The sequence below is a fragment of the Choloepus didactylus genome, chromosome 10 (assembly GCF_015220235.1).
Source record: "Choloepus didactylus isolate mChoDid1 chromosome 10, mChoDid1.pri, whole genome shotgun sequence".
NCBI classification, from domain to species: domain Eukaryota; kingdom Metazoa; phylum Chordata; class Mammalia; order Pilosa; family Megalonychidae; genus Choloepus; species Choloepus didactylus.
In genome coordinates this window covers 91,177,033-91,189,065 of record NC_051316.1, presented here as the reverse complement: position 1 = coordinate 91,189,065, position 12,033 = coordinate 91,177,033, and the positions used below count along the sequence as shown (strand labels likewise).

The 12,033-nt window shown below is 56.5% G+C and overlaps 1 protein-coding gene across 1 annotated transcript in view; it reads left to right on the top strand.

The window, feature by feature from the left end:
• Positions 1 to 12,033, top strand: part of HMCN2 (hemicentin 2) — a 145,018-nt gene that overhangs the window by 72,480 nt on the left and 60,505 nt on the right. The window contains exons 28-39 of the mRNA XM_037797992.1: positions 112 to 259; positions 682 to 808; positions 2,866 to 3,020; positions 4,026 to 4,304; positions 5,879 to 6,160; positions 6,863 to 6,971; positions 7,205 to 7,374; positions 8,288 to 8,442; positions 8,918 to 9,014; positions 9,616 to 9,711; positions 10,632 to 10,808; positions 11,843 to 12,000. Of these exons, the coding sequence (XP_037653920.1) occupies positions 112 to 259; positions 682 to 808; positions 2,866 to 3,020; positions 4,026 to 4,304; positions 5,879 to 6,160; positions 6,863 to 6,971; positions 7,205 to 7,374; positions 8,288 to 8,442; positions 8,918 to 9,014; positions 9,616 to 9,711; positions 10,632 to 10,808; positions 11,843 to 12,000 (1,953 nt within the window). The remainder of the gene's footprint in view (positions 1 to 111; positions 260 to 681; positions 809 to 2,865; positions 3,021 to 4,025; positions 4,305 to 5,878; positions 6,161 to 6,862; positions 6,972 to 7,204; positions 7,375 to 8,287; positions 8,443 to 8,917; positions 9,015 to 9,615; positions 9,712 to 10,631; positions 10,809 to 11,842; positions 12,001 to 12,033) is intronic.

Here is a 12,033-nt window from a genome sequence, read left to right as displayed (position 1 = left end):
GCTCTGTGTTCAGCTATGAGACCCTGGGCAAGTCACTTGTCCTCCCTGGGTCTCAGTTTCCTCATCGCCGAAGCCGGCAGCTCACTGGCTGCCTCTGGCTCATCCACCCAGATCCCTGAGACTGGCAGTCACCGTCTCCTGGATGGGGCCCAGACCCTCCACTTCCCCTCAATCCAGGAGGGCGATTCGGGCCTCTACACCTGCCAGGCTGAGAACCAGGCTGGAACAGCCCAGAGGGACTTTGCTGTCCTCGTGCTCAGTGAGTGGGCCCCGAGCCTCTGCAGCTCCCCCTGTAGCCAGGCCCCACACCCCCTGCTCCTTTAGGTGGGGGACCTTGCTGGGGCTGGTTGGGGGGCCCTGGAAAAGCTGGAGGCCCTGTCCTCTTCACTCATGCATGTTTGACCTATATATATTTACTCCCTACTGTGTGCCAGGCCTGTGCTGAGAGCAGGGGAGACGGAGGGGACAGACACCGTCGTCATTGTCACAGTTGGTGGTTGTTGTTGGTGGGGTATTAGACAATCACACCATTAGCCACTAATTACCATGGCACACTACAGTGCTGCAAAAGAGTGGAGCAGGCTGCTAAGAGGGCACAGAGCCGGGGCCCACCCAGCCCCCGCACGTACAAAGGTCCTGCAGTAGGAAACTGCTTCACTCCCTTCCCCTTCTCGCCCCTAGTCCCACCTTCCATGCTCGGAGCCGGAGCTGCCCAGGAAGTGCTGGGCCTGGCTGGTAACGAGGTGGAGCTGCAGTGCCGGACTTCTGGGGTCCCCACACCCCAGGTGGAGTGGACCAAGGACAGGCAGTGAGTGCACCCCCCACTGGCAGGTGGCGTGAGGGTCGTGCCCAGGCAGGGCCAGGGTGGATGGGGGACTCTGGAGAGGCTGACAAGCATCACGTGTGCCTCCCAGCACCCAGGCAGAGCTGTGCCACCCGTCAGCAGGGCCAACGCTGTACCCCCCGCCCCAGCCCCAAGATTACCTGGGCGAGACACCCCTGCCCTCTGGCCCTGGCAGGCTCTTCCTCGTGCTTGAGGAGCCCCAAAGCTGAACCATCCTTTCTCTTTCTCTCTTTCTCTGTTTTTTGTTTTGTTTTGTTTTTAATTGAGGTAAAATCCACATAACATAAAATTAGCCATTTTGAAGAAGAAAATTCAGTGGCATTTAGTATATTCACAGTATTATACTGCCACCAACTATATTTAGATCCAGAACTTTTTTATCACCCCAAAATAAACCCTATGCCCATTAGTGGTCACTTCCATTTTCCCCTCCCCCAGCCCCTAGGCAACCAACAAACTGTGTTCTGTCTCTATGGATTTACCTATTCTGGACATTTCATATAAATGAAATCCTGCAGTATGTGACCTTTTGTGTTTGATTTCTTTCACTTAGCCTGTTTTCTAGATTCATCCATGTAGCATGTGTCAAAACTGCATTCCTTTTTATGGCTGAGTAATATTTCATTGTAGGGATATACGACATTTTGTTTACCCATCCATCCATTGATGGACATGCTTCAGCCTCCCTTTTTACAAGCATTTCCTTTACCAATAAAGCAACTGTGCAATAGCATGAGAGGACGTGTCCGTCCAAATGGTGATGAGTGTCTCCTGTGTGTCAGGACCCGCGCAGGGCACCAGGGCGGGATCAGTGAGCGAAACCCTCCCTCTTCCTCCTCATGGAGCCCAGAGCCCATGGGGGAGACAGACCCCGATAAGCAGTTACAGTGCACACATCTGTATGTGTGCTCCATGGGGGTGGGGGTGGCAGTGGCTGACCCTCATCATCCAGAGGAGGAAACTGAGGCTCAGAAAGGTTGGATAAGCTGCCCACGGTCACCTAAGGAGTTAGTGCTGGAGGCAGGATTCGAACCCTATGTATCTGGCTCCACAGCCCATGCTTTTTGACCCATGTGCTATTTGAGAGTTGCTAGGATTTCAAATGGGATTTGAACTAGACCTTGAGAGCCAGGTAGGACTTAAAGAGGATAAAGGCCTTGATGGGGGTATGTCATGGATAAAAGTGTAGCGGCAACGTCCATACAACATGCCTGGGAGCTGTGGGAGATAAAGTGGGAGAGCCCACGGGGGGGACCCATCCTATAGGGCAGGGTCATAACCACTCAGTTTCCTCATCTGTGTAATGGGGCCAGCCCCTTGCTTGACTGCCAGCCAAGGGGATTTGGACCTGGCACCTGAAATGGGGTTCATTTGGCAGGCATGGTTTGTTATTAAAAACAGCTTTATTGAGGTATAATTTGTATTCCATAAAATTCGTCTATTGTAAGTGTCCACTTCGATGATTTTTAGTAAACTTATTGACTTGTGCAACCATCACCACATATCAATTTTATAACATTTTTGTCACTCCCGAAAGTTCCCTGGTGACAATTTGCAGCCATTCCTCACTCCTACCCCTAGCCCCGGGCAACCACTGATCTGCTTTCTGTTTCCTAGTTTCAGCCAGGGCTTCAGATGTGCAATTTCAGGCCCAGGGCTGGGGCTAGGTGAGGCATTTATGGCAGAAAATTTAAGGAGGCTCTCACTGTCAGGGGCATCTGCATGCAGGCTGGCATTTGCACAAACCTGAGGGCAAGCTCCTCCTCAAATGTTGCATCCGCAGTGCCTCTCTAGCCTCACCATGTCAGCCCTTGCCCTGTTGGGACCACCGGTGGACCACCATCTCCTGCTTCGCCCAGGCCCACCCGCTCCGTGTTATCCCATCGCTGGCCATGGAGGACAGCAGAGTTCACTCCCTTGCCCAGGTTTTCTGGGGCTCCCGCTGCAGGCTCCCGTCTGTGCAGCCTGTCCTTGCCAGGGCCGTGGCCTTATGGATGGTTTTCTCTTGGCCATCCCCCCAGGCCTGTCCTGCCAGGAGACCCTCACCTGCAGCTGCGGGAGGATGGCCAGGTTCTGAGAATCGCCAGCAGTCACCTGGGGGACGAGGGGCGGTACCAGTGCGTGGCCTTCAGCCCAGCCGGCCAGCAGGCCCGGGACTTCCAGCTCCGAGTGCACTGTGAGCCCCGGCCCACCCTGCACTGCTGCCGCTGCCTTGGAGGGAGGATGAGTGCAGAAATGGGGGTCCTTGGTTGAGGGGGAGACTCCCACTCCAAAAACGCCAGGGGTGGAGGGACGAGAGGGAATCCAGCCCAGCGTTTCCCAAATCCCAGTCATTCCCATGCCAGCATCACAAAGTTTACTATTTCTGAACTAACTGGTATGATTATTTCTTTGACTTTTTTCTTTAAACCATGTCACTCTTTTTTACTCTGAAGAGTAAAGGGTGTTTAATATCTCAACTGTAAGTGGAAAACCAGGGCACCACTTGGCACTAACGGAAGAAAACTGTAAAAACAAATGCATCTGAAAGAGCCATGTCGTAAATTCTTACCATGTGAGCTGCCTGCAGAGGGCGCTGAGTCTCTGCTCCCTCTTTGCTAAAGAGAGAAAGTGCTAGAAGAGTTAAGAACACAGTTGCACCAAACTGAGCCTTTTCATGTGTCATAATTTGGATGGAAGGAAATTTGGAAAGGGCTCAGCTTTTCTATAGTGAAGTTCAGTGTTATTTCATGCTGTGCCCATATACCACCTAAAATTGTCTTGGGACCACCAGTGGTGTGTGACCTGCCCTTTAGAAAACCCCAATCTAGACTAGCTCCTCATTTTACAGATGGGGAAACTGAGGCCCAGAGAGGGGAAGTGACTTACCCCGGGCCATACAGTGAGTTAGAGGCAGAGTGGGGTCTACAGCCAGAATCTATTCTCCCCTCTATCCCGCTGCCTTGTGCATGTCCTGCATTGACTGGGCATGCTTCCCACAACAGCATGCCCCTGAGCTGGCCTCTCCCATCTGTCCCCAGACCCCTGCTCTCCCTGTCCCCTGTGCCTTCCCTAACCCGGGGCAGAATCCTTGTGACTTGTGCCAGTGCTTTCTGCCCACTGGCATGTGCATGCCACTCTGGGGAGGACTCCAGCCGCCTTGGGAGGCTCCCCGTGACTGGGCCCCCCGTTGCCTTCTCAGCACCCCCCACCATCTGGGGTGCCAATGAGACCGGCGAGATGGCCGTCATGGAGGGCCACCCGGTGCAGTTCCTGTGTGAGGCGCGTGGAGTGCCTGCTCCCGACATCATCTGGTTCAAGGATGGGGCCCCGCTCCCCCGCAGCACCGAGGCTGTCTACACCAGGGGCGGTCGGCAGCTGCAGCTGGGGAAGGCCCAGGGCTCGGACGCTGGCGTCTACACCTGCAAAGCCAGCAACCCTGTAGGGGCAGCAGAGAAGGCCACCAGGCTGGAGGTTTATGGTGAGCGGGTCAGAGGCTGTGCCAGCAAGCAATGGTTAGTTGGGGTGACCTGTGGGGGGGACTCTGGACTGTGGTGGCCTCCTTGTGTCCCCAAGGTCAGTGAGGGTGGCCGCTTCAAGTCCCCAGAGGCAAAAAGGATGGTGGGACCAGAGAGTCACTGAGGGAGAAGGGTCATCTCAGACGCTTGCCCGATTCCCCTCATACAGGCGAGGAAACCAAGTGGAAGGGGCTTGTCTCAGAGCCACAGAAGACTCTAGAATCCAGGTCTCATCCACTCGTGATTTGAGGCTCTTTTACTAAACCATACCCAGGTCCCCAGGACCACTACTAATGGTTAACAGCTTTTAATTACTCGTTTACTACAAGCTAGATCTTATGGGGCAGTTTGCAGCACTAGCTCATTGGGTCTACCCTAACGTGGTAGAAGGACTTGGACACCTGTTTCCCTGCTTGCAGATGAGTGCAGGGAGGCTCAGAGGGGTGAATTGGTTTGCCCAGGGTCACTCGAACGTGACTCCAAATCGCTGTTAACCTCAGCGCTGCCCCAACTCCCTGAGAGGTTTGGCTCTGAGGACGTGTGAAGGAGAACAGAGCTGTTGGCTTGGATGGGGTCTGGGCAGGGCCCTAGGTGAGGTTTGAAGGGCAGACTGCAGGCCAGTGGAGGTCATCCTGGCCCCTCGATGTGAGTCAGCTCTGGAACTCTGGTCTCCAAAGATGCAAAGGGTTTGGCCCTGGAGCCCCGGGGACCTCAAAGGGAAGCATGGCTGTGTGGGATCTTTGGGCAGTCTGAGGACTGTATAGAAATAGAATGAAAAATATTTGTGTATGTTTTTCATCAAATTTTCAAAGGGGCTTGTAACACAGACAAGGTTGAGAAACAAACATAGTCTCTTATTACCCTGTGTACCCTGATAATGTGCCCATTATCTTAGCAACTTGGGAGGCCCTCCCCAAGGGGAAGAGAGAAATTTCTCCCCTGGCTTGGCTATGGTGGGCTCTGAGCTAGAGTCTGGTGGGCAAAGTTAAAATCCTGTCCCTTTCTGCCATCATGGCTGAGTTAGGAGCTCAAAAGCCAGGGCTCCTCGGTTTGGGTTCATCCCAGTCATTGCTTCCTCAGACCCGGGAGCGGGCTCCTAAGAGCGGTGCCTCTGGTCTTGGATCCTGGGGAGCCTATCACACTGAGGTCAGCAGATATTGGGACTTAATGTGTGCAGGGATTGGAGACACACACAGACAAGCCATCATTCTGCTCATGATGAGCTCGCAGGGGTGGCAGTGGGGATGGAGGAAGGACACAGTGCCAGGCAGATGGCAAGCAGTGCCCTGGGAGTAAAGGGGCAAAGGAGGGAGCGCTTGCTTCTAACCCAGAGCCCTCAGGTAGGCTTCCTGGAGGAGGTGATATCTGAACAGGGGCTTTCAGCTAGTGGGGTGAGGGAGGGAAGCATTTCACATAGTCTGGGGTCTGTGGGGGGCTCGTTCAGGCCTGTTGGGCTGGGTGGGCATTGGCTTCTGGGCTCAGAGCAGGCTGGCGTCTGGGCTCTGGTCCCTGAGCAGCCCCCATGCCCCTTCCCTAGTCCCGCCCACCGTCGAGGGCGCTGGTGGAGTACCGCACGTGGTCAAGGCCATGGCTGGGAGACCCTTGGAGCTGGAGTGTGTAGCCAGAGGCCGCCCACCGCCCACCCTCTCCTGGCACCGTGAGGGGCTGCCTGTGGCAGAGAGCAACGGGACATGGCTGGCAGCAGGAGGCCGCGTGCTGAGGCTGGAGAGCCTGGGGGAGGCGTCGGGCGGCCTGTACAGCTGCGTGGCCCGCAGCCCTGCGGGGGAGGCGGTGCTGCAGTACTCCGTGGAGGTGCAGGGTAAGCCGCTCCGCTGGGGCCAGGGAGGGGAGGGACCCCGCCCAGAGCCACTTGGGCTTCTGGATCCTTCCTCACAACATTAATTGGACACCTACTGTGTGCTTGTCCCTCACAGTCCTCTGAGGGGATGGAGGGTGGAGGATGGAGAAGTGACCAGCCCCCACCCCACGCCCTTCCCCATTATATGAGTCAGATGGGGGTGCTGGGCCCTGAGCAGGGGGGGTGGCAGGGCTGGGTCAGGAGGCCTGGAATCAGGGTTCCTGCTCCTGCCCAGGACTTTGTGCCAGGTCACCAGGACAGAGGACATCATCTCTGCCTTCCCAGAGGTGCCTTGGCGGTCAATGGAATGGTCATTTATTAAGAACTATTAAGGCCCAAGCTGGGTTGTGGGAGCTGACCCCATTAGATAGACATTTATCAAGCATTTATTTGTGCCCACATAATTCAGGGCACACGGCAGATGGGACTCCTGCCCTTGGGGAGCCCTCGGTCTGGTGGGGAGACAGACATTAAATCAGCAGGTGCAACATATTGAGGGAGCCAGAAGGGATCCCTAACCAGCCTTGTGGGTAGACCCGAAAGGCCTCCTGGAGGAAGGAACATTTAGGGAGAGCTTGGGCCTTTCTCTGAGGGCAGTGGGGACATGGGACAGCTTTAGGCTAGAATTTGCTCCAAACTTCTGATGCTGAGTCATGCCCACAGTGCCCCCCCAGCTTCTGGTGGCTGAAGGCTTGGGCCAGGTGAACACCATTGTGGGACAGCCCCTGGAACTTCCCTGCCAGGCCTCAGGCTCCCCGGTGCCCACTGTCCGGTGTGTATGGGGTAGGGGAGCAAGCTCAGGGCTGGAGGTGGGGGGGAGAGAATGCATGCTTTGGAGGTAGGTGTGGAAGGGAGACGCTCCCCCGTTCCCAAGGGTCTGACAGAGACCATTTGAGCCAGGATGCTAAGGGCAGGTGGGTGGTGCTGGGAGGCTGCCTGGCTTATGCTGCCTGGCCCAGCCCTCCCCGGCCTCAGGCTGACCCTCCCCCTCCCTACCCTCCTCAGGTGGCTGCAGAATGGGCGCCCGGCCGAGGAGCTGGCTGGTGTGAAAGTGTCCTCACAGGGGACCACTCTGCACATCGACCACATGGAGCTGGACCATGCGGGCCTCTTTGCCTGCCAGGCCACCAACGAGGCGGGCACTGCTGGAGCTGAGGTGGAGGTGTCTGTGCTCGGTGAGCAGGCACCTGGGGTTTTGGGCTGTGGGCAGCCTGAGATGCCAAGATTAGGCAGAACCCAATCTGTGACCTTGGCAGGCCAATGGACTGCCTCTCTGGATGGCATTTCTGGGCTGGACTTCCCAGTTCCCCAAATGGGGTGGGTGGGTAGTAGATGGTGTGAGAGGCTGGCCTTGGCCATCACAATTGTCCCCTCTCCTCATCCAGCTCATAGGCTCTTGCTCGGCTCTCCAGCCTCCTCTCTCACCCCTTGCTCTCTTCATGCTGACGCTGTTGAACTTCTTTTGATTCCTTGGGCACACAAGCTCTCTCTCACACTTCCAAATCTTGCATGTGCTGTTTCATCTGCCTGGGACATTCTCCCTCTTCCTATTTGCCTGCCCAGCTCCTCCTTTTCGTTTGGGTTTGTCCTAAAACACCCCTTCCTTCAGGAAGCCTTCCTTGATTGCACTATATTTCTAATCTGCATGGCCTAGTCTCTCATGGCCATGGTCCTCCACCCACTCTCTTGGGATTGTTTGCTTAATTGTCCATCTCCACTGCCCAGCTCTGTGAGCTCTGAGAAGGCAGCCCAGTGGCCACTTTGCTGTGTCTCTGTACCTAGTACAGTTTGGGAGCGGAGTAGACATTCAGTGCATGTAGGAATAAGTGGATGGATGAATGGATGGGTGGATGGATGGATGGATAAGAATTTTTAAAGAAAAAGACCAACTCTGCTGGCTCCTAGTTTGGGGCTCTTTCCCTAAGTCAGTGCCTAGGGGGTATGGTGGAGGGGAAACTAGAGGCCTTGGCTCAGCCCTACAAGGTCACCTCCTCAGCTCCCCAACTCAGGCATTGAGGGAGTTGCTGGGTGCCCACTGCACCTCTACTGACCCTGACCCGGGCCCACCGTGCCTCTCCCCCTGGCCAGAGCTCCCTTCGGTCATCATTGTCGGCAATGAGAACATCACAGCCCCTTTCCTGCAACCTGTGACCCTACAATGCATTGGGGTTGGGGTGCCTACCCCGAGCCTCCGCTGGTGGAAGGATGGGATGGCCCTGGCAGCCTCAGGGGGCAGCCTGCAGGTATGTGCAGGGGCCCCAAGGCTGGGGGACAGCTGGGCACAGATGGAGGGGCTTCTTCTTAGGGGCCCTAGAGACCCCAAGAGGGTCCTGGCAGCCTGAGGGCAGGATGGATATAGTATCCACTCAGCCTGGGGAGGCCAGTAGGCCCTGGGGATGCTGGCTCTGAGGAAGGGAGGGGGCCCTCGGCCTATTCCAGGTCCTGGGAGCCACGACTGCCAGAAGGGAGAAAATGGAGTGGGAGGGGCGTGCCCAACGGTCAGAGGAATCCCTGAGAACCTGAGTGCTCGACTCATAACGCTACCCCTTGAGCCCAGACCTGTCCGCATGCCTTAATTTTCCTGCCTCCAAGCGTCAGCAGCAGCCTGGCCACTGGCCACGCAACACTGTGCTCTGTCCACCCTCCCGTCACGGCCCCGTGGCTCCCCCATTCTCCCCTCCCTGGGTGCACACTCTGCCCACCCTCCTCTCCCTCCAGATGAAGAAGGTGGACCTGAGGGACGAAGGCGTCTACACTTGTGTCGCCACTAACCTTGCTGGAGAGAGCAGGAGGGATGTGACGCTAAAGGTTTTGGGTGAGGACCTGGAAGCAGGTGGGGACCCAGGGCCTGGGATGACGGGTGATCCCTTGAGGGCCCTCTGGCAGGGGCGGGGGGTCAGGGAGGGGGAGGAGATTTTTAAATCATAGTGCCATTAACTTTAGAAGAAGTAGAAACTCATAAAATCAAACCATAAACTGTTGCTTTGTGGCCCCTTCTGTTGTTTTCTGTGGGGATTTTGCTTGTGGTCCTTGCCCTCGCTCCTATTTACGTTTGCTCTTTGTATTCATTTTTGGGGTCATTTGCCTCCTTGCCTGTCTGGGCACATCTTGGCATTTGTCAGTTTCCATGGTAGTTCCCTAGGACTCGCCCTCCCTGTTGTGCTGCACTTCAGCTGTTCCTCGGGGGCAGGGCACTGGGGTTGTTCTCCTGTGATTGTAAGAAAGGTCGTAGCCAGTTGCTCTTTCTTCCTGGGGTTCCAGGATTGGGTTCCTCTGTTGGAGGACGTGAGCCAGCTTAGAGCCCTCGTTGCCCAGGACCCTTTGGGAATCCTGGCGAGGGACACTGGAGCTGCTGAGATCTGAGCTCTCCAGAGCCCACCCGCAGCCAGTCCAGGTCTCTCCTTGTCTCCCTCTAGTGCCCCCCAACATTGAGCCAGGCCCAGTCAACAGGGCAGTGCTGGAGAACGCCTCGGTGGCCTTGGAGTGCCTGGCTTCAGGCGTGCCCCCTCCTGGTAAGACCACTTCTCTTGACTCAAAGTCCCCTCCAGCCAGCCCGAGTCCCCACTAAGGGGGCCATCAAGGGCCCCAGGCACCGGGTGTGACGAGAGGACTCGGCAGGCCCTCCCCCTGGTTCTCCTACTTCCTGCCTTCCTTCTCAACAGCCATTTATCCAAAGTCCCCTGTGCAAGTCACTAGGCCTAGAACCCAGAGCCTTTGTGGTAGAGTCTGAAGCAAACCTGTAGGCCTTCTGCTCAGAGTTTGCAACTTCCCAGGGCTGCCCCGGGGTGGGTGGTGGGGATCGGACCCTCTGAGCCGCCCTCCACTGGGCCTCTTCTCTAGACCAGCAGTTGAGGAAAGGGCAGGGAGACTGGGGCTAGGCGTGGGGTACCCACTATCCAGGATGGTGTTGGGCTTTTCATGGCCCAGGAGGGGTGGGGGGCATCTCCTGTACCCCCTCTGAACCAGGTGTGGGGCAACTACCAGTTCACCCAGCTTTGCCTGGGGTGGGTGAGTCCCAGAAGAATTTGCCCCCTCCTTTGGGGGAACCCTGTTGGTTTCTGGGATGGGCTGTAAGGAAATTGAAGATACAGGGGACCCATTCCCTAGTTAGGAGGCTGCTGTTTTGGGGTGGACTGTGGTTTCCCTGCAAGCTCTTCTTGGTGAGATGGTCTCCTGGCAGGTTTGATTCTCCCAGCTCCTTTTTGTCCCACCTCCACCCCATAGGACTTCCTGTCTGCACTAGGCCCTGTCTCAGGCAGCACTGCCTTGCTCAGCAGCCCCTGCCCTATTTTCCTGGAGAACCCTGGCTTTGAGTGCCTGGAATAAAGATACACCATCTGGCTACCCTGGAAGCCGCTCCCAAATGCTCATTAGAGGTTGGTCCTGAAGGTCTAGCAGGACCCCTTGCATCTCCCTGTCTTTTCTTGCCCAGACATCTCCTGGTTCAAGGGCCACCAGCCTGTCTCTGCCCAGGAGGGAGTCACCGTGTCAGCTGATGGGAAAGTTCTCAGCATTGAGCGAGCCCGGCTTTCTGATGCTGGGAGTTACCGCTGTGTGGCATCCAATGTGGTGGGCAGCACAGAGCTGCGGTATGGCCTACAGGTCAATGGTGAGCTGTCTTAGGAATGAACGGATCCTTGTCCAAAAAGTTGGCTTACCATCAATTTGTCTGAACATTAGTCTATCGATCCACCCACTCATCCATCCATCCGTCCCTCCCTCTGCCCATCCATCTATTCAGCCGTCCATTGTCTGTCTATCCATCTCCCATCCAAACACATTTATTGAGTACATACTCTGGGGTAGACCCTGGGGCTGCAGTTCTGAATCCTGAACAGGACAGACCTAGCTCTTTCAGTCCAGTGGAGGATACAGTAGTTAGATAATTACCCTAAGTATCATTTCATGACAGTTGTGGTAAGAACTAGGAAGTCGAGGTACAGGCTGCTCTGAGTGCCTTTAACTGGGGTGCTGAGTAGCCTGGGGGGTCGGGGGGCGACCCCAGACCTGGATGCCTGACCGAGACCTCCTACCATGTCCTGAAAGGAGGCCTGGAGCTTAGGAAACAAGGCCAGGAGGGGTCAGGGCTGGGGGCTAGATGGGGGCTGGACCAGATGGGGGCCCTGGGGAGAGGTTGAGTGTTTATCCTAAGAGCAGGGGGTAGCTGGGCAGGCAGCTGGGACCCTCGGCATCAGTGCTTGTTCTCCTGACCATTCCTGCTCTGGAGGCACTGCCTGTGAGTTCGTGTTTCATCTGATACCTGTGGGAGCCCTCCGCCCCTTGTCCCCAGACCCCACCCCCATGATAAATGACCCCGTGCTGACCAGAATGAGTTCAAGCACTACTTCTGCCACTTCTCAGCCGGTTAACCTTGGGCAGGTGACATCCCCTCCCTGAGCCTCAGTTTCCCACCTGTGGCAGCCTCACATTGTCATGGAAAAGATGAGACAAACAGCTTTAAGAAACTATGGACTGGGGTGTCCATGTCAGGGTGGCTGTCCGCAGGCTCTTGTTTGTGGCCGTGCATCCCCGAGTGGGTGCTGGGATGGGGGCGGGAGCTTCTCCTGCAAAGGGTGCCAGCAGGGTCCTGCCCGCTCTGCCCCGTTGGGGCTCAGCCTGTGCCCTGGTTGCCCCGTCCTGCAGTGCCTCCACACATCATGCTGCCGCCCAGCCTGCCGGGCCCCGTGCTTCTCAACGCCCCGGTTCAGCTGACCTGTGATGCCACCGGGGCCCCCACCCCCATGCTGATGTGGCTGAAAGATGGGAACCCCGTGTCTGCTGCAGGGACTCCTGGCCTCCAGGTCAGTCAGGTTAGGGGGCCGTGACTCACCTCC